Raw genomic sequence first — 24,067 nt, 5'->3', positions numbered from 1 at the left:
TAATCCCAGCACTTTGGGAGGCCGAGGCGGGTGGATCACGAGGTCAAGAGATCGAGACCATCCTGGCCAACAGTAGAAACCCCATCTCTACTAAAAATACAAAAAATTAGCTGGGCATGGTGGCGTGTGCCTATAATCCCAGCTACTCAGGAGGCTGAGGCAGGAGAATTGCCTGAACCCAGGAGGCGGAGGCTGTGGTGAGCCGAGATCGTGCCATTGCACTCTAGCCTGGGTAATAAGAGTGAAACTCCGTCTCCAAAAAAAAATTCAAAACTTAGCCAGGCGTGGTGGCGCACCCCTATAATCCCAGCCACTCAGGAAGCTGCAGTGAGAGGAGATTGTGCCGTTGTACTTCAGACCAGGTGACGGAGCAAGACTGCATCTTAAAAAAAAAAAAATTGAATTTGGGCCAGGTGCGGTGGCACAATGGTAATCCCAGCACTTTGGGAGGCCGAGGTGGGCAGATCATGAGGTCAAGAGATAGAGACCATCCTGGCCAACATGGTGAAACCTCATCTCTACCAAAAATACAAAAATTAGCTGAGTGTGGTAGCGCATGCCTGTAATCTCAGCTGCTCGGGAGGCTGAGGCAGGAGTGAGCAGAAATCACGCCACTGCACTCCAGCACTCCAGCCTGGGCAACAGAGCCCCTCTGTCTCTAAAAAAGAAGAATTTGGAATGGAAGTAAGGCATTGGAGTAGTCCCTTCAAGATGTTAGATTCAACAAGGTTGATGATTGAAGAAGCAGATAGCTACAACAAGACTTGAGGGCACTATACATGAAAAGTCCTAAATTAAACCTAAAGCTACTTTTGGAGCCAGATTCATTGAACACCATACAAGTTCTTGTGTGACTGTGTGACTTTGGGCAAATAATAACATGTACCTTGTAGGGCTATTGAAAGGATTAACAGATGTGTTAAATGAATTTAACATGGTCAACACGTAGTAAATGATGTTGATATTCTGTCGCCGCATGTCCCAAAGTATACCCTAATGACAAAAGTCACAGATTCAAAGATTTTATTTTACATAGAACCCCAGAATAATAACCATGTTATAATTATACACTTTAATCTGGTTATAAGTTATGTTCTGGCAGCTACTTACCAGTATGCCTGCTTGTAAGAGAGGTTCTGCAAGTTATAATTTACACAAAGATGTTTCACAAATTTTCTCAAATATAAAGATATTTACAGATTACCAAAATAAGTAACAAAAGCCCACAATGTGTTTTAGTTAACAGATGTCTGAAATCTAAATAACAAGGCTCTGCAAATCCATTTTCTTTGAGACAGTCTCGCTGTATCGCCCTGGCTGGAGTGCAGTGGCGTGATCTCAGCTCACTGCAACCTCTGTCTTCCAAGTTCAAGGGATTCTTGTGCTTCAGCCACCCGAGTAGTTGGGATTACAGGCATGCACCACCACATCTGGCTAATTTTTGTATTTTTTCTGTAGAGACGGGGTTTCACCATGTTGGCCATGCTGGTCCTGTCCTGGCCTCAAGTGATCCGCCCACCTCAACCTCTCAGTGTTGGGATTATAGGCATGAGCAACTGTGCCCAGCCACATCCATTATTATCACTTAATGTTTAGAGGCTACATTCAGCTTCAAATAGGTTCTACTAGCAAATGATTTGGTAACCTGATACCTTTGTATTCATGTCCAAAAAAAATTCATTTACAAAAACAAAAACGAGACTCAGCCTCACTCACTGGAGTATTACTGAAAAGCATGATATTCTTACTCTATTTTGGGTACGTTATGACAGAGAGGTTATTATCACCTGCTGAAGCTCTTTAGTCAGCTGTCAGTAGATTTGAGGCTTCTTGAGTAAAGCGGATTGAGGTAAACCTTTGGAAGCTGGTGAATACATTTCAAGACAACATGGCACCTGTGTCTAGCTCTATGGTACAACATGGTGCTATGACACATATAATGAGTAGCCAGACAGGGAAGGCAGCTGCTCTGCAGAGTGTTGATTGAGCTGAGATCTCCAAGTAGGCAATATCAAGATGGAAGCAGAAGGGAAAAACAGCATGTGTAGAGAGGTAGTGACAAAAGGCTAATTAATTAAGGACTAAAAGAAACCAGTGTTTCGAACCAGGGTATTTAAGGGTTATAAAGATAAGAGGGTGAGAGAGATAAGGCTAGACTGTATAAAGCTTGACAGACCATAGCAAGATAAGCAAGAACTGTGTCCTGTTAACCATTTATCCAATATCTAACATAGAGTTCAGTTAGTAAAAGCCATAAATCCTTTAAAAAGGGTATGAGTCTTCTGGTAGGATGAGTAATTAGCACAGATTATTGTCACTCACTGAAACTCAGCCTTGGAGGCAGTACACAAATCAGAAGAAGGTCAAGCATCTGGAAAATTAAATGACAGTGCCTGGAAGAACAGATCATGGTTGGGGTAAGAAATGGAAGCCCAGTGTAGAAAAGGGTAGAATGCTATGGCGTTAGAGGTAGCAGAGGCTGGGAGAGAACATGTCTGTTCTTCCCCCTTTCACCCCTCCTGTTCTTTGCCTTATGTCCAACCCATCACTTGCTGGGGCAGGCAGCCTATTTGAACAGGCATAGACAACCCTGGGAGTTCTCTCCCAGAGAATTAATACTGAGAAGGAGAAGTTCCACCACTGTCACTCTGCTGAAGCCCAGATTCTAACTCAGAGGCTATTTGCCTTTAGGGGCATTTTTCCTCTCCTTCAACTCATCAAAATCCTTAGTTCTGCACTTGGCTTCTCCCTTTTACAAATGATAACATAATCCCCACCCTCTAAGCTTATGGGGTGAAAATCAGCCATCTAAGGACCACAGCATCCATTGTCAAAGACAACAGGCTTAACCACTATTCTCTACATGGCAGAATTAACTAAGACCACAAAATAAAAATGGAAGGTTTAAAGAATTTAGGAGGTGGCCAGGCATGGTGGCTCATGCCTTTAATCCCAGCATTTTGGGAGGCCAAGATGAGCAGATCATTTGAGGTCAGGAGTTCAAGACCAGCCTAACCAACTTGGAGAAATCCCATCTCTACAAAACATATTAAATTTACCGGGTGTGGTGGTGCATGCCTGTAATCCCAGCTACTCAAGAAGCTGAGGCAAGAGAATTGCTTGAACCTGAGAGGCAGAAAAGTTGCGGTAAGGCAAGATTACGCCATTGCACTCCAGCCTGGGTAACAAGAGCAAAACTCCATCTCAAAAAAAATTAATTAATTAATTAATTAAGGATGCAATGAATTCAGGATTCTTGTTAGCATACATATACATATTACTTTGTTCTGTCAGCTGACAGAACACCTCAGTATCGAGAGTATATCCAACACTCAGATTTTGATTCCTCAACACCAGTTTCCAATAAAAAGAACCAAGCCTTCTTGGAGAAATGGGACTGAGATAAACAATATACAAGAGTGAACCTGGAACATCTTATAGTGCCATAAAGTGAGGAACTATTTAAAAAAACAGCAACAGGACAGGCACAGTGGCTCACGCCTGGAATCTCAGCACTTTGGGAGGCTGAGGTGGATGGATAATTTGAGGTCAGGAGTTTTAGACTAGACCGGCCAAATGGTGAAACCCTATCTCTACTAAAAATATAAAAATTAGGGCCGGGCACGGTGGCTCAAGCCTGGAATCCCAGCACTTTGGGAGGCCGAGGCGGGTGGATCACGAGGTCAAGAGATCGAGGCCATCCTGGTCAACATAGTGAAACCCCGTCTCTACTAATACAAAAAATTAGCTGGGCATGGTGGCACGTGCCTGTAATCCCAGCTACTCAGGAGGCTGAGGCAGGAGAATTGCCTGAACCCAGGAGGCGGAGGTTGCGGTGAGCCGAGATCGTGCCATTGCACTCCAGCCTGGGTAACGAGCGAAACTCCGTCTCAAAAAAAAAAAAAAAAAAAAAAAAAAAAAAAAAAAAAAAAAAAACTGTCAAGGTTATTAAAAACAAGTCTAAGAAGCTATTAGAGCTAACAGGAGCCTAAGACATGAGTAAGTGCAATGTGGTATCTTCAAAGGGATTCTGGAACAAAAAAAATTTTACATACAAACTAATGAAATCTGAACAAAGTATGGACTTCAGTTAGTATTAATGTATCAATATTAGCCCATCTAATTGTGACAAACATAATATACCAATGTAAGATGTTATTAGGGGACACTGGGCATGGTATATATGGGAACTATTTGTACCATCTTCCCAACTTTTCTATAAATCTAAAAGTATAGTAAAATAAAATAAATTTTAAGGTCCTTCTTATTGTACTTTCCCAAGAAGTATATCACCCTTAAGAAGCAGCACAGAACATTCTCACACCCTAAAGGGCCTTTACTGGAGGGCAAGGAAGGCCAAATAAGTAACAGGGATTCCTCTGAACAAGCCCTAGTCTACTAAACTGACAAATTTATGACTCAGCAAGTTGGCTCATTACAAGTGTTCCTAAATAGCTAAGGAGAAAGATGTTGCTAAGCAGAGATTTTAAGTTATTACAGTTAATTTGTTAATTCAGTGAAATTGTTTTTCAAGAGTATATTGACAGGTCCATTAACTGGAGCTGTTTGTAAAGCCCTAATTAAGCAACAACATTCACAGGAGTCATTGTCACTCTTTTTAAGTTCTTAATTAGTTGCTCTTAGCATGGTGTTTTCCTTTGTGTGAATTCCCAGGCACTTAGCCACCTTTTTGTGTCCCTTTGGGACTTGCAGAATTTATCCCTCTGGGTTTTGCTTTCCTGATTGAAATTTGAGTGAGACGTAATCCAAAATTTCAACATAAAATCCCACTGACACTAGTTTGTTTCAACTCAGCAAGTGAAATCATGGACAGGTGCCAGGAATAGTGTTTATTAATTGTGGTTCCCTCAATTTTTTAAAAATTCAAGATTGATAGGGGTGTTTGGAATCCCTCCTTATTTTTAGTTTTTCCTCTTTATATGGTACTGGCCTAGGACCTAAAACTTGGCCTAAGCAATGAAAAGAGGCACTTGTGTTTACTGCTACCTATGGCAGGTGGCAGCCTGGGTATTTACAGACCAGTAACCCTGCCAGTCTAATTCCAGTTTCCATTGCAGCATGGGAAAAGATGAGTAGAAAAAAACTACTCTGGCCTGGCGCAGTGGCTCATTCCTGTAATCTAGCATTTTGGGAGGCCAAGGTGGGTGTATCACCTGAGGTAAGGAGTTTGAGATCAGCCTGGCCAACATGGCACGGTGAAAACCCCATTTCTACTAAAAATGCAAAAAACATTTACCCAGGTGTGTTGGCATGCAACTGTAGTCCCAACTACGTGGAGGGGTGGGGGTGAGGCAGGAGAACTGCTTGAACCCAGGAGGTGGAGGTTGCAATGAGTTGAGATGGTGCCACTACACTCCAGCCTAGACAACAGAGCAAGATTCCATTGCAAAAAAAACTACTTCGAGGCCAGCCACAGTGACACCTATAATCCTAGCTACTCAGGAGGCTGGGACAGGAGGATCACTTGATAGTAAAAATAGTCTGTGAGCCTAGAAGGCTGAGGCTGCAGAGAGCTGTGATCATACCACTGCACTCCAGCCCAAGTGATAGAGTGAGACTCTGTCTCTAAAATTAAAAAACTACTTTGAGGCCAGGCATGGTAGCACATGCCTATAGTCCCAGCTACTTGGGAGTCTGAGGCAGGAGGTATGCTTGAGCCCAGGAGGTCGAGGGTGCAGTGATCTGTGATTGTGCCACTGTGCCCAGTGAGACCCTGTATCAAAAAAGATTTTAAAAACTACTTTGAAATGTTCTGCTAATCTTCTTAGACTCACCAGGAAACAAATTTCGTTACTTAAAAAAAAAAAAATTCTTCCGAGTCTTTCAAGGGAACAACAACAACAACAAAATTCAGGCCAGGCGTAGTGCCTCCCTCATGAGGTCAGGAGTTCAAGACCAGCCTGACCAGTATAGTGAAACCCCATCTCTATTAAAAATACAAAAATTAGCTGGGCATGGTGGTGTACCCCTGTAATCCCAGCTACTTGGGAGGCTCAGGCAGGAGAATCGCTTGAATCCCAGGGCAGAGTTTGCAGTGAGCTAAGACCGCACCACTGCACCCCAGCCTGGGCGACAGAGCAAGACTCTGACCAAAAAAAAAAAAAATTAAGTCAACATGTAAGGTCAGCCGAGAGAAAGGACAAATAGACCCAAAGTCAGGCAAGCAAATTTATTGACCTGCCAGCCTGCTCTATAACAGTCAGAGGAGGCAGCCCCAAGCTTACAAAACAAGGGGTTTATATGGGGTGAGAGGGGCCTAAGGAAGTCTCCAGACTGAGATAATCTATCAGCTTGTAACAAGCACAAAGATAGTTTATTGGCTTGTGACAGACTTACAATACATCATCCTGTGACTTTTGTGGCGGGAGTTAAAAAAACAGGAATGTACAAGTATGTGTAACAAAGGTTTGTTTCTCATGACATCCCCTGCACTGCCCAGATGGCTGTAATCAGGATTAGCTCAATGTAACATGTCTGGTAGCCTTGCTGTGGCGCCTAGATAAGAGTTTAGGAATGCAGCTGCAGAGCAATCAGGGTGGGGGTCAGCTGCACTGAGAGGGTCTTCTGGGGCAGCTTGTCCCTAACATTCCAGCCTTTTAATAGGTAGTATTAGAGGGGCAACGGTTGAGGGGAGAGGCTAGATTGTAGGGACTGTCATTCCTGAAACTGTGGGTATTCTTGGAGCAGCATATCTTGTATTGTCCCATGGGTGAAACCTGTAATTCAGTCCTGTAAAAACTGGGTAAAGAGAAGAGGTGGGGGCCAAATGCTAGAAAGAGGAAAAGAGTTATGGCAGGACCTAGGAGAGGCAGCAGCCAGGGTGCTGCCCAATTCCAAAGGTTAATCCACGAGCCTGAATCACCATCTGATTTTAAAGGCTTTTTCATTTAACCGTCAGGCAGCATCTTGTACTAGCCCAGACTGGTTAGTGTAGAAGCAGCACTCTTCTCCTAAATGGGTGCACAGTCCACCTTTTTCAGCAGTGAGAAGGTCCAAACCTCGACGGTTTTGGAGTGTGACTGCTGCCAGAGAATCTATTTAAGATTGGAGGTCAAGGATGGATTTTGCTGTCTTGTAAGCTATCTGACAGATCTTTGGAGAGGGTGTGATAGTAGGACAGGAAGGTGGACAGCCCTGCTATCCCTTGTGGCTATGGTAATTCCAAGTCTTATTAGTAGGGGTACTAACTGCTCGACTTGGCACCAGCGGACTTGAGCTTTGATGGGGACTGGTAAACTTTGGTTCCCTGGGGTAATGTCTGTTTTGGGGCTTAGAAAGACTAGGATGCAGGTGCCAGTCCAATTAGTGGGGAGGCAGAGGTAAGCTGAGGTCCCGCACATGAAAAATATGCTTTGGCTGGGCAGACAGAACTGGTTGTGTATGTTGAAAAGGTGTGTGAGTCTATTGTTCTCAATAGGGGTTGGTGGGGAAAGGTGAGTAGCTCCGTGTGTTTTGTTTTCCCATTGGAGAAAGTCGTTTGGTTCTACTAGGATCCATTCAGAAGAGTGGTTAAATGTGGGTATAAGGAGGCATTCTTCAGGGGTGGTTGGTGTGCTGCAAGGGGTCCACAGGTGTATAGTCATGCAGTGGGTATGCCTTCCATTGCAAAATCCTGATTGTTAAGTAGAAGGTTGCTAATGACTGTAGGGGGTCCTGAAAAACAGACAGGATGCTTAAATGGAGCAGCCCGGGAGACTTGGAAGTTTTGATAGTCGGTTGGGGCCTAAAACTATAAGGTCTAGTTGCAGTGACGGGGCAGCGGGGCAGTAGGTGCCCCAGAGATAGGCCTGAAGACAGTGCATTGAAAGCAAATCGGTGCTTGGAGAGTTAAAGCTTATTCATGGTTATGGGGCTGTGTATAGGCTTGTTATCATTGTCTGTATATTGGGTGAAACTGGAGATACAGGAACACAGAAGTTGTACTGTACGTCCTGTCAAGGTATTTTTGGTTGTTTCAGAGATGCAAAACCTAGCTAATGACTGCATGTTTAAGAGCTGGAAGGGTCTTTTACCTTCATATTGAAGGTAATAGGTTAAATTGGTAAAAACCCAGGTTTTTGCAGGGGCAGGAATGGCAGTATACGTGGTAACTGACAGGGAGAGGCATAGCCAGCAGTCTTTTGCTAGGGTCGGGTTGGATTGGTTCAGCAAAGCTGAGTGTTTTTTAGAGGTAGTTAGGGATGATAGGAACGGAGGGTGCGGTGGTGCTGGGCAGCCAAGGGAGTAGGAGGGATAGATAGGCAAATAGTGAGTAAAAAGGTAAACAGCTACATTTCATCTCAGAAGTCACACAGAGTGCCTTAGAAAAAGTAGGTCATTTATCCATGCTAAAACAGAGGGTAAAGTGGCAATATAGGGAGAGGCAGGGCATTTAAGTTTCTTTAGGGATTTGGGAAGTACTTGTGGCTTTTAAGAGGAGGGGGTTGATGGCCACAGTTTTTACTCTAGAGGTGTGCTTACTGGAGCAGGGAACTTAGGTGCTGACAGCAGTGGGTCTTCTTCAGGAACAGGCATAAGGTGGAGTTTGGCTGGGCTGAGAAGAGTACTGGAGAATCAGTGGAGGATGCCAATTGGTGAGTCAGTGGGTGTTTGGGGAGCTCTTTTTAATCTGGAAAGATGGTACCAAGAGATATGTTCTGAGAGTTTAGCTGTGGTGGGGGCTGTGAGAAGAACTTGAAAGGGACCTTCCCACTTTGATTTAAGGCTTGATGGGTTAAGAGTTTTTAGGAAGACGTGTTCTCCTGGTGGGAGGGTCCAGTTGGTGGGGCCTTTGGGAGGGCCTGGTCTCCTTGTACACGGAGAAGATGGTGGATGAGGGAAAGTGTTGGGAGGTATTCTCCTAGGTGAGAGTTAGAAGGGGATCTGTTTTGTAAGAGGAAAGGGCATCCATACATACTCAAAAGGGCTGAGAAAGGAGGATGCTTTTGGACTGGCTCTGATGCAGACTAGGGCTATGGGCAGAAGGGAGGTCCAGGGTTTCTGGCCTTCAAGAGTGAGTTTGGTTAACTGAGTTTTATGATCCCATTTGCACTTCCAACTTTTCCTGATGACTGGGGTTGGTATGGGATATGGAGGCGCCACTGGACACTGAGGGACTCAGAGACTTGTTGGGTGATGAAGCTATGGCTGTTGTCTAATGGTATGGAGCATGGGAGACCAAATCTAGGGATGATTTCTGTTAAAATAATTTGGGAGACTACTGCAGCTGTTTCTGAGATGAGGGGAACGCTTCTGCCCACCCGGAGAAGATATCTACAAGAGTAAGAATAAACTTATTCTTCTTGACAGGAGGCATGTGGGTAAAGTCTATTTGCCAGTCTTCCCCTGGGAGTGTTCCTCTTAGCTGATGTGTAGGGATAGGAGAGAAGTCTCCTTGGGAGGAAGTGACAGAGCATATATGACAGTTTGAGGTTATATCTTTCAGTGAGGTAAATAGGTGGGGGAAGAGAAATAAGGGCAAAGGAGAAGGTACAAGGGGCACACACTGATATGGAAGGACTGGTGAAGAGATGTTAGAATTTCTTTGGTTTGTTCTTGGGGGAGGACAAGTTTTTGATCTTTGACTGTCCAGTTCCTTTGGAAGGAGACCCCTTGTAGCAGTGAAGCTTTTTCAGTGGTGGAATATTGGAGTTGGATTGTGGGGGTAAGGAGGAGGAGAGGGGCAGGGGCAGAAGAAAGGGAGGCTTCTTTTGCTGCCTTGTCAGCCTTTCTGTTTCCTCTTGAGATCTCATCTGATCCTGTTTGATGTCCTCAACAGTGTATAACTCCTGTTTAGCTGGGAGGTGTGCAGCTAGGAGGAGTTGATAAATATGGGGACCATTAGTGATGGGGGTTCCTTATGTAGTAAGAAATCCTCTTTTGCCAGATGGCGGCATGAGAATGGAGAATGTGATAGGCATATTTGGAGTCCATAAAAATGTTGACTTGTTTGCCTTTGGAGAGGGTTAGAGCCCTGGTGAGGGCTGTAAGTTCCACCTTTTGGGAGGCGGTCCTTGGCATTAGGGGTTTAGCTTCAATTATTCGATCAAGGGAGATGACTGCATACCTAGCGATTTTATGGGAGTCGACTGACTTGGAAGAGGAGCTATCTATAAATAACTGGTCATCAAGGTCAGGGAGAGATTCAGGGGAGATATTAGGGAAATGAAGCTGTAGGTGATAAAGGATTTCAGTACAGGAGTGGTTGGGAGGGGAGGAAGATATTGGAAATAGAGATGCAGGATTGAGGGAACACTTTTGGAGAGGTGGCACTCAGGGTTTTCGAGAAAGAGGGCATGGAGTAGTTGGATATGAGAATGAGAAAGTGTGCTCGGTACTCGGGAGGAGAGGAGATCTTGTGGATTATGTGGGCTGTGGACTATGATGTCTTGAACAAATGTTAGTTTTTTGCTTTCTAAGGCTAGGGTGGTGGCTGCTGCTAGGGCTGAGGCAGGTTGGCCACCCTCGGGCAGTGTTGTTTAGATAGGTAAGCTATGGGGGTGAAGGAAGGAGGACTTTCTTTTTGTTGGTCAAGGACACCAGGGGCTATTCCATGGTTTTCAGCTGTGAAGAGTGAAGGGCTGACAGATGTCAGGCAAAGATAGAGCAGGAGCGGTTATGGGGCTGCTTTAAGTTTGTGGAAGCTAGGGATTATGTTGTGTGAAGGATTTAGGGGCTCATTTAGAGGGCCTTTGGCTGTTTCACAGAGGGGACGGGCTAGGAGGGCAAAGTTAGGAATCCATATTCTGAAGAAGCCTACCAGTCCTAAGAAAGAAAGGATTTCACTCTCAGAGGGGGGTGGAGGTAGGCTGTCTATTAATGCTGCCTGTGCCAGGGTCATGGCTCGGGCCCCAGGGGACAGTTCGACTCCTAAGTAAGTCACTGTTGGAGTGGGGAGTTGTGCTTTGGAGGGGGAAGCGAGAAAGCACAGAAGGGTGGAAAGAAAGTTTAGAAGGGTAATAGTGTAAGTATGAGAGTCCTCTAGGCAGGGGCTACAGAGGAGGATGTTGTCCACATACTAGAGGAGCCGGCTAGGGGAGCAGTCTAGGGAGGTGACGTCTTGAGCTAGAGCTTGTCCAAAGAAATGAGGGCTATCTCTAAAGCCTTAGGGGAGGACTATCTTAAGTAGGTTGTTGTGACTGGAGGGTTTCAGGGTCAGTCCAAGTGAAAGCAAAAAAATTTTGGCAGTCAGCATGAAGAGGAATGATAAAAAAGGCATCCTTTAGATCAATGAGCATGTAATGGGTTGTGTCTGGAGGGATAAGGGAAAAGAACCTATAGGGATTGGGAACTACTAGATGGATGGAAAGGACCGCCTGATTGATGGGCTGGAGGTCTTGGACTAGCCGATATGAGCCACCTGCCTTTGTGACAGGGAGTATAGGGGTACTGTATGGAGAATTAATTGGCCTAAGGTAGCCTTGCAAGAGGAGTCTGTTTATGATGGGTTGTAAGCCCTTTAGGTGCCTTAATGAAATGGGATACTGAGAGACATTAGGAAATTTGGAGGGGTCTTTTAGCTGGATTTTGATGGGATCGTGCTGAGCTCCTAGAGAAGGGATAGTGGTATCCCACACTATTGGATTAACAAGAGAAGTGGGGAGTGAATAATGTGGGGAGGGGTCAAGGGCTGGTGTGGTACCAGAGAGGAATAGGAGAGAATCTGGTTGTGGGGAACAGAAAAAGGTGATGGATGCTTTGAATTTGGTTAGGAGGTCTCAGCCTAGGATGGGGCAATGAGGCATAAGGAAAGAATGTGAGAAAACAGTATCAAACACTGAACAAGTAAGAGGTCTGGTGGTGTATGCATGTGAGATGAGTCCATCAACGACCACAACTGAGACCTGAGAGGGATGAGTTGGTCCTGAGAATTTAGGCAAAGCCAAGCAGGTGGCCCTGGTATCAATTAAAAAAGAGATCAGCTTACATGCTATTAGTAGAGTTACCCTGGGCTCTGATGCAGTGATGGCAGATGGGGCTGGGGGCCCTGCGCCTTGTCAGTCTTTGGCGACTAGGCTGAGGAGCTGTGGGAGTACAAGCAATGCTTCACTTTTTGTTTTGCTGAAGGGGTGGTGGCTCTGAGGTGCAGGCTTTTCTGTCTGTTGAGTGGACAGTCAGACTTCCAGTGGCCTGTCTGCTGGCAGACTGGGCAAGGGCTTTTTGGCACTCGTAGGTTAGGACATGCCCACGCCCAGTGGCCTTCTTTGCCACACTTAAAACAAGGCCTGGGAGGCTACTGCTATCAGGTCTTTTGTGCCTTTGGGTACAATGGCTAGGCTGATGATGGATAGCTGCAGCTAGAAGCTGGTATTTAGCACATTCTCTTCAGGCTTTATCTAGTTTACTTTGCTCATCCCTGTTATTTAAGACTTTGAAAGCCAGGTTAAGGTCTTGTTTGAGGGTCATCTTATCGGGGGCAGATTGGGAGATAAAATGGGTATTAAGAACAATAGTTCCACCCAAGCTAGCGCAGCCCCGGTCCTAGCCCCGGTCGTCCTGGCGTTGCTTTAGAGCACAGTGGCAGCTGACTGTGCCTTCACAATCCGCTGGGACCCGCGAGCCCTGCCGCCGTTATGAACATCTGCAGTGTGAGGCCAGAGGACCTGATGAACATGCAGCACTGCAACCTCCTCTGCCTGCCCGAGAACTACCAGATGAAATACTACTTCTACCATGGCCTCTCCTGGCCCCAGCTCTCTTATATTGCTGAGGGTGAGAATGGGAAGGCTGTAGGGTATGTCCTGGTCAAAATGGAAGAGGACCCAGATGATGTGCCCCATGGACATATCACCTCATTGGCTGTGAAGCGTTCCCTTCACTGGTGCCTCAGTCTGGCACAGAAACTGATGGACCAGGCCTCTCGAGCCATGATAGAGAACTTCAATGCCAAGTACGTCTCCCTGCATGTCAGGAAGAGTAACCGGGCTGCCCTGCACCTCTATTCCAACACCCTTAACTTTCAGATCAGTGAAGTGGAGCCCAAATACTATGCAGATGGGGAAGATGCCTTCGCCATGAAGCGGGATCTCACTCAGATGGCCAATGAGCTGAGACGGCACCTGGAGCTGAAGGAGAAGGGCAGGTACATGGTGCTGGGTGCCATCAAGAACAAGGTGGAGAGCAAAGGCAGTTCACCTCCGAGCTCAGGAGAGGCCTGTCATGAGGAGAAGGGCCTGGCTGCCAAGGATAGTGGTGGGGACAGCAAGGACTTCAGCGAGGTCAGCGAGACCACAGAGAGCACAGATGTCAAAGACAGCTCAGAGGTCTCCGACTTGGCCTCCTAGAGCCTTCCCCATCCCTTCCTCACCCCACGAGCTTTCACAATAAATTTGCTCCGTGGCAAAAAAAAAAAAAGAACAATAGTTCCTGCTCAGGAGGCAGGGTCGATACAAGTATATTTTTGGAGAGTCTCTGTAAGGTGGGAAAGGAACTGGGCAGGATTTTCATCTGCTTTTTGGGAAATTTGAGTTTTTCAAAATTCATGGCCTTATGGGTAGCTTTGTAAAGGCCTGCAATAAGGCAAGAAATCATATGGTTAAAGGCACCCGGCCAGGGTCTGTGGGATGGTACTCCCAGGAAGGCTCTTCCCAGGGGATGGCAGCGGCTCCTACAGCTTAGTAGGATTTTGCCGGAAGATCATCGGCATGTGCCTGAGCTTCAAGCCACTCTTCCCTTCTCTTCTGGAAGGAGGGTAGAAGAGAGGATAATATAGAGATCACGCCAAATGAGTTCATAAGACTGGGTGAGATATTTAAATTCTTTGATATAAGTATCGGGATTGGAGGAGGAGGACCCGAGGCATTTTTCAATCTGGGAGAGATCAGAGAGGGAGAAGGGGAGGTGGACACAGACGATCCTTTTGGTCCTTGCTACCTCCCAGAGGGGAAGCAAGAGAGCTGGTTGCTGGGCATGTTGGGCAGGTAAAGGGTGGAGACAGGGAGGACTCAGTCAGATGCAGGGTGGTTGGTGTGGGTAAGAGGTAGGGCCAGAGTGGGGGCATTATGGGGGGAGGACGGTCCAGGAGGAGGAAAATCGGTGGGGTCAAAGGAAAAGGAGTAGTTGGCTGGGGCTATGGGGAGTGTGGCAGGAGATGAGTCATTGGCCAGGACCGTGGGGAGGGTGACAGGGGGACAGTCAGGTTTGGAGCAAGCAAGGATAATTTGGAAAGTAGAACAGGACTGGCTGAGGGAAGGATGGCTACAGAGAGTGAAGAAAACTTGAACATAAGGAATTTCAGACCATTTCCCATTGTGGTGGCAAAAGTTGTGTAAGTTTCTAAGTATATTGAAATCAAAAGTGCCATTTTCGGGCCACTGGGAGCCATTGTTTAGTTTGTATTGAGGCCAAGCAGTATTGCAGTAAAAGATAAGTCTCTTAGGACGAACCTCTGAATGGAGGCTGAGGTTAAGATTATGCAGGAGACACCCAACGGGAGTAGTTTCGGGAGGGGTAAACTGAGAGGCTCCCATAGCAAATGGGGATGTAGGTAGAGGAAGAAGAGAGTGCCAATGACAAGGATGACAGGAGAGGGTGCCCCCTTTCCTGTGGGCCTTGTCCGGAATAAAGGAGGTAGCTGCTGAGTCAGGCATACCTGAAACGGGAACCAGAGGCCTGGAGGCTGAAGAAGCCGTTGGCCCAGCGCTGGGTCTTTCAGGAAGGCGGAGACAGTCAAGGGTTCCGAATAAATGGCAAGAGTCTCTCTTACCCCTGGGGAGGCTCTGTCGGTGAATAAGGTTGCCAACAATGGGAGAGTCTGGGAGATCCTCCAGGTCTTCAGCTGGTTTGGGAAGGGGAGGGTAGCCGAGAGAGGGGTGATCAGAGAGGGAGGGAGGGATAGAGAAAGAGCTCTCTAAGGGTGCCAGGCTAGAGCCTACCCCTTCCCAGGTTTTGGCACCAAAATGTAAAGTCAGCCAAGAGAAAGGACGAGTAGACCCAAAGTCAGGCAAGCAAGTTTATTGACCTGCCAGGCTGCTCCATAACAGTCAGAGGCAGCCCTGAGCTTAAAAAATGAGGGGTTTATATGGGATGAGAGGGGCCTAAGGGAGTCTCTGGACTGAGATAGTCTATCAGCTTGTAACAAGCAAGAATATAGTTTATCAGCTTGTGACAGACTTGCAAATACATAATCCTGTGAATTTTGTGGCGGCAGCTAAAAAAAAAACCAGGAATTTACAGGTATGTGTAAAACAAGAATTTACAAGTACATGTAACAAAGGTTTGTTTCTCATGACCTCCCCTGTGCTGCCCAGATAGCTGTAATCAGGCTTTGCTCAAAGTGGAATGTCTGGTAGCCTTGCTGTGACACCTGGATAAGAGTTTAGGAATACAGCTGCAGAGCCATCAGAGTGGGGGTCAGCTGCACTAAGGGGGTTTTCTGGGGCAGCTTGTCTCTAACACAACAGAGATAAGTAGGTGAGTAATTAACTTAATTTATCAAAGTAGGAAACCCCATCATATTATTTTAATGCACATGACTATGCCATTGATGCCTTTTGGGATATTGAATACAGAAACAAATAGCAATGAATTATCTCTTTTCAAGTAGCAACACAGGAACCTCTCTCTGCACATGGATAGCCCTACTGTAGTCAGGAAGACAACCTGTATGCTTAGAACTTGAGGCCCCAGATTTAAAACACTGTGACTATTCATGACAGGATATTTTTCTCTTTCCTTAGGAGCCATTTTGGTTTTACCAGCTCAGACTGAGATTGTGACTGAGTTTGAGAAGTGAAGACCGCTATTCTTTCTTAAAACATCTCCCTTTGGAGCACAGTAAAAGTGGCGAGAATGGCTATAAATAACCCATGCAAAAAAAACCCACAAATCCTAAACACACAAAAAACAGACTATTTTTACTACTGATTTTTTTCTTTTTTTGAGTTACTTTTTCTCTTTCAAGATTTTGTCTTTTTTTTTTTTTTTTTTTGAGATGGAGTCTAACTCTGTGCCAGGCTGGAGTGCAGTGGCACAATCTTGGCTCACTGCAACCTCTGCCTCCCACATTCAAGTGGTTCTCCTGCCTCAGCCTCCCCGGTAGCTAGGACGGGCATGCTACCACACCCAGCTAATTTTCTGTTTTTAGTAGAGATGAGGTTTCTCCATGTTGGCCAGGATGGTCTCAATTTCCTGACTTCGCAATCTGCCTGCCTCAGCCTCTCAAAGTGCTGGGATTACAGGTGTAGCCACCGTGCTTGGCCTAAATAAATCAGTTTTTTTTTCTTCTTTTTTTTTTTGAGATGGAGTCTCCCTGTCACCCAGGCTGGAGTGCAGTGGCACAATCTTGGCTCACTGCAACCTCCACCTCCCAGGTCCATAGGATTCTCCTGTCTCAGCCTCCCGTGTAGCTGGGACTACGGGCATGTGACACTACAAGGTGAGGTTGAGGCAAGCTAAGATTGCGCCATTGTGCTCTAGCCTGGGCAACAAGACCAAAACAACATCTCAAACTTTTGCTAATTTTTTGTATTTTTAGCAGAGACAGAGGTTCACTGTGTTAGCCAGGATGGTTTTGATTTCCTGACCTCGTGATCTGTCCACCTCCACCTCACAAAGTGCTGGGATTACATGCATGAGCCACCGCCCCCAGCCTATAAATCAGTTTCTTAATCTCAGAATCTGTTGGGCTAGTGACTAACATATTGGGCAGCTCAGAGAACATTGCCACTAATGCAGAAAATTTATCATGCACTGCTGTTCCAGGCAGGAGAATCATTTGAATGCAGGAGAATCACTTGAACCCAGGAGGCGGAGGTTGCAGTAAGCCAAGATTGTACCATTGTGCTTTAGCCTGGGCAACAAGACCAAAACTCCATCTCAAAAAAAAAAAAAAAAGATGCCTGTAATCCCAGCACTTTGGGAGGCTGAGGCAGGCGGATCACAAGGTCAGGAGTTCAAGATCAGCCTGGCCAATATGGTGAAACCCCATCTCTACTAAAAATACAAAAATTAGCCAGGCATGGTGACATATGCCTGTAGTCTCAGCTACTCTGGAGGCTGAGGCAGAATTGCTTGAACTAGGAGACGGAGGTGGCAGTCAGCTGAGATCATGCCATTGCACTCCAGCTTGGGTAACAGAGTGAGACTCTGTCTCAAAAAAAAAAAAAAAAAAAAAGATTTATTTAACTTTTTTTTAAAGATGGGGTTTCACCATAATGGCCAGGCTGGTCTTGAACTCCTGACCTCAGGTGATCCACCCACCTTGGCCTCCCAAAGTGCTAGGATTACAGGTGTGAGCCACCGTGCCCAGCCAGTGATTTATTTAACTTTTACAAACTTACACAGCCACATGTAGCATATAGCTATTGCACAGCAGAGCTCTAGAAAATGAGGGGCTGGACTTTAGATTCTAAGAATTCTCTAAAATTCTGATACTCTACATAATTTTTAAAAACATACTTTTAAGCCCCCTATCCCCATCTGAGCTATAATAAGTTAATTGAGATCTACATGACAAAAAGACAACATACATACATTAGTTATCTTGGTGTCGCACAGGGCTGTCAGATGTCTGTGGTCCTGATGGAGTTAGATGTCATTTAGGTGAAGGCATCTAGGATTCAAAGAATGACAGACTGTCTCTAAGAAAGGGTCTTTTTTCTTTTCTGTTTTTTTTTTTTTTTTTTGAAATGAAATTTTGCTCTTGTTGCCCAGGCTGGAGTGCAATGGCATGATTTTGGCTCACTGCAACCTCCTCCTCCTTCTCCTAGGTTCAAGCGATTCTCCTGCCTCAGCCTCTCGAGTAGCTGGGATTACAGGCATGCACCACCATGCCTGGCTCATTTTGTATTCTTAGTAGAGATAGGATTTCTCCATGTTGGTCAGGCTGGTCCTGAACTCCTGACTTCAGGTGATCTGCCCACCTTGGCCTCCCAAAGTGTTAGGATTACAGGCATGAGCCACTGCACCCGGCCGATAGGGTCCTTTTTCTAACAGGAAAAAAAATTGTTTGCACCCAGACTAGGACCAACTCCACAGGAGGAGTCATTCCACTCTCAGAGGTGCAAAACACTGCCCAAAGGTACTCAGCTACAACACCAAAACAGTGCTTAGAGCCAAACCTCAATAAAGACAGTGCTTGCTCTTCCAGCAGTGTAACACCATCACAGGCATCACATGAGCCTGGATAGCTGACAACCGCTGGATGATTCCTGAAACAGCTTTTTCATTATTTGTTTCAGATACCTTAGGCACTCCAGGTAGAAGACATATCAGTTGAATGTTGGCTGCAAAACAGGCGTGGAAGCACTGATTGCAGACCCTGCTGTCAAACCCTTTAACAGGAATCCCTTTCTCATGTTTTCAGTTGTTTCATCCAACATTCAGAAAGTTCCTGCCATGTGCCAAGCGCTGTGATTGGGATCTAGCAGTGAATAAAACAAGATATCCTGTCTTTTCCTCATGGATCTTACAAATATAGGTTAATTTGCCTCCCAATTGTTTCCTGATAGATACCAACTAGCCAACAGGCCTGGCACAGAGGAGGTAGTCAATATTGGAATGAACAGGGATATTTACCTGAAAACTGCACATGCAGACTGTCATCTGCCATTATTTCCTCTCTTCAGATGGCTGAAGGATGCCCTACTTTCAAGTCATTCTAAAAAGGAAGACAAACAAGCATTGTATATATATATATATATATATATATATATATTTTTTTTTTTTTTTTTGAGATGATATCTCACTCTGTCCCGACTGGAGTACAGTGGCATGACCATGGTTCACTGCAGTCTCAATCTCCTGGCTCAAGTGATCCTCCTGGCTTAGCCTCCCAAGCAGCTGGGACTACAGGTGCATGCCACCATGCCCGCCTCATTTATTTTTTATAGAGATGAGGTCTCGTTCTCTTGCCCAGGCTGGTCTCAAACTCCTGGGTTCAAATGATCCTCCCACCGCAGCCTTCCAAAGTGCTGGGATTACAGGTGTGAGCCACCGAGCCTGGCCTGTATATCTCAAAATTGCGTAAAGATGCTAAATGTTTTCCCCACAACAAAATATAAGTATGTGAGGTGCTAGATTTAATTAGCATCATTTACTAATTCCACAATGTAAACATATATGAAAACATCACATTGTACTCCATGTAACATATACAATTACTCTTTTCTATAGCCTCAGTCATGAATTACTTTATTTACCATAATTTGCCTTTTCCCTGCCTAGAGTACCATAGAGCTAACCATCCCCCAAGCCCTACAGATATTACTAGTCTTAAGACCCCATATGTAAAAGGCTATTCAGTTAACACTTGAGGCATTCACACAATGCACTCACATTTAGCTGAGAGAATCCTATTAAGGGAATGCCAACTGATCTAACAAAACAAGCTTTGATAAACAACTCCCCTGCCCCCCAATGTCCTCCCCAGTTCCTCCTGTGGAAACTAGGATGTCACTTTTCACAGCAACTGAGGGTCATTTTTTCTCAAAAGATTAGCATTCCAGGCCAGCGCAGTGCTGTGGTTCATGCCCGTAATCCCAGAGCTTTGGGAGGCAGGATTCCTTGAGCCCAAGAGTTCGAGACCAGCCTGGACAACATAGTGAAACCTCGTCTCTACCAAAGCCTGAGCAACATAGTGAGACTTTCTCTATAAACTGGAAAAAAAAAAAAAAAGGCCAGGCGCAGTGGCTCACTCCCGTAATCCCAACACTTTGGGAGGCCAAGGTGGGTGGATCATGAGGTCAGGAGACGGGCAGATCACCTGAGGTCATAAGTTTGAGACTAGCCTTGCCAACATGGTGAAACCCCATCGCTACTAAAAATACAAAAATTAGCCAGGCGTGGTGGTACACACCTGTGATCCCAGCTACTTGGGAGGCTGAGGCAGGAGAATTGCTTGGACTTGGGAGGCGGAGGTCGCACTGGGCAGAGATCATGCCACTGCACTCCAGCCTGGACGACAGGACTCCTGTCTTAAAAAAAAAAAAAAGAAAAGAAAAACCAGCTGGTTGTGGTGGCGTGCACCTATCATCCCAACTACTTGGGAACAAAATTACTACAAAGGGGACTCAATATCTACCACTTTAATGGGGTAGCCAACTATTCATTTCTGAAAATCAATAAGCAACTAAAGTGAATATATATATTATCTGCCTAAAGGAGAAATTAGGGTGGTTGTAGTTATCCAGTTCCCAGAGCCCCCTTAATCAATTTTTTTTTTTGAGTCTCGCCCTGTCGCTGAGGCTTAAGTGAAATGGCATGATCTCGGCTCACTGTAGCCTCTGTCTCCCTGGTTCAAGCGATTCTCCTGCCACAGCCTCCCTAGTAGCTGGGATTACAGGCACGTGCTACCATGCCCAGCTAATTTTTTGTATCTTTAGTAGAGATAGGGGTTCACCATGTTGGCCAGACTGGTCTTGAACTCCTGACCTCGTGATCCACCCATCTTGGCCTCCCAAAGTGCTGGGATTACAGGCATGAGCCACTGCACCCAGCAATATTTTAATATTTTATTAAAGAGCTAGAGAGGCCAGAGGCAGTGGCTCACACCTGTAATCCCAGCACGTTGGGAGGCCAAGGTGGGCGGATCACGGGGTCATTTCAAGACCAGCCTGACCAACATGGTGAAAATACAAAAACTAGCCAGGCGTGGTGGCGGGTGCCTGTAATCCAAGCTGCTCAGGAGACTGAGGCAGGAGAATCTCTTAATCCTAGGAGGCAGAAGTTGCAGTGAACCAAGATTGTGCCATTGCACTCCAGCCTGGGTGACAGAGCGAGACTCTGTCTCTCAAAAAACAAACAAACAAAAAGCTAGAGAATGCCCATAATTTTAAAGTGAATGTGCATCAGTTTCCCTAATAAGGCATCCCATAAATAACTATGGCTATAAAATCCCTCTACAAAGGGTATCATGACTAGGTTTTATGGTGAGTAGTGGGAGCCATGCACTTTAATTTTAATGAAATTAGCAAAAATTCCATTGTATCTGGCCGCCTTTGAGCACTTGGTAGGCACTAAAAACAAAAGTGTGACTTTTCCATTTATTTTTACCAACTCCCCTTTCTCATTAGCTTTGTTCTGTTTCCAAGGTATGATTCAAGTAACTTCATACTAGCCAAACCTGTTAGACCAGAACTATTCAGGAAAGTCTGGACTTATTCTCTCTGCAAAAAGTCATGTTCTCAGATTAAATCTTAATGCAAGATTATCCAACCTGCGGCCCACCACAAATTGGTAAGCTTTCTTAAAACATTATGAGGTGTTTTTTTTAAAAAAATTTTGCTCTTAGTTATCATTACTGTATCTTATGTGTGGCCCAAGACAATTCTTTTTTTTTTTTTTTTTTGAGACGGAGTTTCGCTCTTGTTATCCAGGCTGGAGTGCAATGGCACGATCTCGGCTCACCGCAACCTCCGCCTCCTGGGTTCAGGCAATTCTCCTGCCTCAGCCTCGTGAGTAGCTGGGATTACAGGCATGCGCCGCCATGCCCAGCTAATTTTTTGTATTTTTAGTAGAGACGGGGTTTCACCATGTTGACCAGGATGGTCTCGATCTCTTGACCTCGTGATCCACCCGCCTTGGCCTCCCAAAGTGCTGGGATTACAGGCGTGAGCCACTGCGCCCGGCCACAGCCCAAGACAATTCTTATTCTTTCAGTGCTTGGCCCAGGGAAGCCAAAAACACCCCTGGCCTTAATGGATAAGCAACTATGCTGGCATCCTGGGGTAGTCAACACAGAGTTGGCATGAACCAAGGCCAGAATGCCAACCAGCTATTGGCTGCTGTTCTCCCAGCAGTGTAACACTTGCCTAAGTACAAGACAACCTAGGCAGCTGCCTACAGCTGGAGCCAAGAGGGCTAAAGGGGTTGCACTCACCTGCAGTTCCATCTGCCATAGCTGGCCTCTCTGCAATGAAACTCCAGGTTAGTCAGCCAACAGAGAACACATGTGCAGCTCAGAGTCCCTGCCCTCAAAACTCAGTAACTTAGGCCCGAGCCACAGAAACAGCAGACAATAAAACCAAAAGCTTATCCTTGTTTAGCTTTGTTTTCACATCTTGTTACTTATACACCACAGCAGTTCAACAGTAGTAAGAGTAGATAAAACAAGTATCAGGACGCTCTATCACCTAACCAGCGTCTAGCCAAATGACACTGGGTGAGTAACTTAACCTCTCTATACCTCAGTCTCCTCATTTGTAGAATGGAGATATTATATTACAGGGTCTTTCTCCATCATCCAGGCCGGAGTGCAGTGGGACAATCATGACTCACTGCAGCCTCCACTTCCTGGGCTCAAATGATCCTCCCACCTTAGCCTCCTGAGTAGCTATGACTACCGGCGCGAGTGAGTGCACCAAGCCTAATGGGGATATTACTAATAGTACTCTGTACATGGGGTGATTGGGAGGCTTAAGTGGAATATAAGCTAACTCCCAGGGTAACGTCTAGTATAGTGTGGGCACACAGTAAACACCTGAGGAGCTACATTCCAAAAAAGGCTTAGATGGTGAATATGAATGAGTAGAAAGGGAAAAGTTATCCCGTGAGAGAAATGGGCAGTGAACAATGGGAAAGCCAGTTAAAAGTGGTTAGAGGAGGGCCTCCAGTATGGGACTTCCTAAAGGACAATAAAAACAACACTTAGAAAAATAACTGCAGTATTGGGTGTGAGGGGAATTGGAGGTAGTAGTCGTGCCAAGACTTCAACTACTGATTAAAAGCAATAAACAAGATGTTTGCACAAATGATAATATTCCTACACAGTCACCATTATAATTTATGTAAGGCAAAGATCATACCTCTTTCCAGCCATCCCTAAATTTCACTCCTAACTTCCTCCATAATTTAGAGCAACAGGAAAATGAATTGTTCGCTGGATCTAAAAACAGATCTAAAAATAGCCTGCCCCTTTCAAGGCTCGGGTTAAAGGCACTGACTCAATTCCACCCGACATTTGTTCCTCACAAACCTTCCCAAGTCCCTGCCCCGGCACTGGTAGATCGAGGCTCTCGGAGTCAGGCTCTTAGAGGACTCCCTAGGGAGAAGAGGAAAGCGGGATGGTGGAACAACAGGGGATGACTCTGGGGCCTAGGTCTCTTTCAGATGCCCTCCAAGCTCGGGGTCACGAGGGGACGAACCCCAATTTCGTCCCGTGCACCGGCAGAAGCCTTCCTGCACTGCTTCTCTCCCTGGGCTGGGAAACCTCCAAGGACTCTCCCCACTGGGCCCTTACTCACGCGCACGTGTTCGGAGCTCCGCAAGGCGCAGCAGCACCGGCAGAGGCCGGAGGGGAAAGGGCAGGCGGGAGCCAAGGAGAGCCCCGCCCCGGGGCGGCTACTGGGCGTGGCTTCGGTGGGCGGGGCCCTTGACCCAGCCTAGGAAAGGCCGGACTTAAAAAAAAAAATGCAAGTTCGGTGGCAGAGGTAATCCTGCTTCTTATAGGAGAGAAGGGCTGGGGTTTCAGCAATCGCTGCGTTTGTTGGACTTCCATCCCATCTCTTAAGGATAGAAAGGGCACAGACTTCGCGGCCGCTCAGGAGAGAATCTGTATGTCCTAGTGGAGCAGGCTTCCTGTCTGCCCACAATGAGCGACCCCGGAACGCTGGTTCCCCTCACGAGCGTGGCGCCTTTCCGTAGCTGCAGACCCAGCCCACGCTTTTGCGCTTCCCACGCATATCCTTTTTCTGGCTTTCTGCGGCAGCGCTGTCATTCGGCTAATGGATCGCCCACCCACACAGGTCACCTTGGTCTGTGGTCTTCGGGATCTTCCCAGGAGGTTTTCTAATAGATTAAGCCAGTCACTCCTACTGCTTACCACCGCAGGATCGCATCCCTAGTGTCCTGCAGTGGGATTTTTCACTGAACTGCCGCAGCTGAAGAACAGTGGCTTTCTCGGTTAAACTTGCCCTGCACCATGGCACAATCAGGCAGCGTCCTTGGTCAGGACAGACTGCCTGCAAGGTTACCAGGATTTCTTTGGAACACTTAAACTTCCTTCTCCTACTGGCTAGAGTCAGTATTATTCTGTCCTGCTAAACAGGTGGTGAAGCTGGGGTCCAGAGTGAAAAGGCCTACGAACAGTAATTCCTTACTCCATTCTCTAATTCCCCTAAATTCCTTTCCG

The 24,067-nt window shown here is 46.1% G+C and overlaps 1 protein-coding gene, 1 long non-coding RNA gene and 1 other non-coding gene across 3 annotated transcripts; 1 reads left to right on the top strand and 2 right to left on the bottom strand.

The window, feature by feature from the left end:
- Positions 1–6,176: 6,176 nt before the first annotated feature.
- Positions 6,177–23,241, bottom strand: LOC105732837 (uncharacterized). The gene is made up of 6 exons (XR_010338770.1): positions 23,181–23,241; positions 21,818–21,847; positions 18,517–18,598; positions 17,473–17,551; positions 14,591–14,776; positions 6,177–7,674 (listed from the first exon to the last, which is right to left on the bottom strand). It is a non-coding gene; the product is annotated as an uncharacterized LOC105732837 (long non-coding RNA).
- LOC110567030 (N-alpha-acetyltransferase 10-like) lies at positions 12,401–13,342 on the top strand. The gene has a single exon (XM_064366367.1). The coding sequence runs from the start codon at positions 12,573–12,575 to the stop codon at positions 13,281–13,283; it is 711 nt and encodes a 236-aa protein (XP_064222437.1). The 5' UTR covers positions 12,401–12,572; the 3' UTR covers positions 13,284–13,342.
- Positions 17,943–18,143, bottom strand: LOC135270663 (small nucleolar RNA SNORA74). The gene has a single exon (XR_010338806.1). It is a non-coding gene; the product is annotated as a small nucleolar RNA SNORA74 (small nucleolar RNA).
- Positions 23,242–24,067: the final 826 nt, after the last annotated feature.

This window comes from Aotus nancymaae, unplaced genomic scaffold (assembly GCF_030222135.1).
Source record: "Aotus nancymaae isolate 86718 unplaced genomic scaffold, 86718_ANA_hifiasm-v0.15.2.pri h1tg000064l_1, whole genome shotgun sequence".
NCBI lineage: Eukaryota > Metazoa > Chordata > Mammalia > Primates > Aotidae > Aotus > Aotus nancymaae.
This window is presented reverse-complemented; position numbering and strand designations above follow the sequence as displayed.

What these genes read in the sequence shown, in the direction of transcription:
- LOC110567030 (XM_064366367.1), top strand. Translation starts at nt 12,573, where the DNA reads ATGAACATCTGCAGTGTGAGGCCAGAGGACCTGATGAACATGCAGCAC.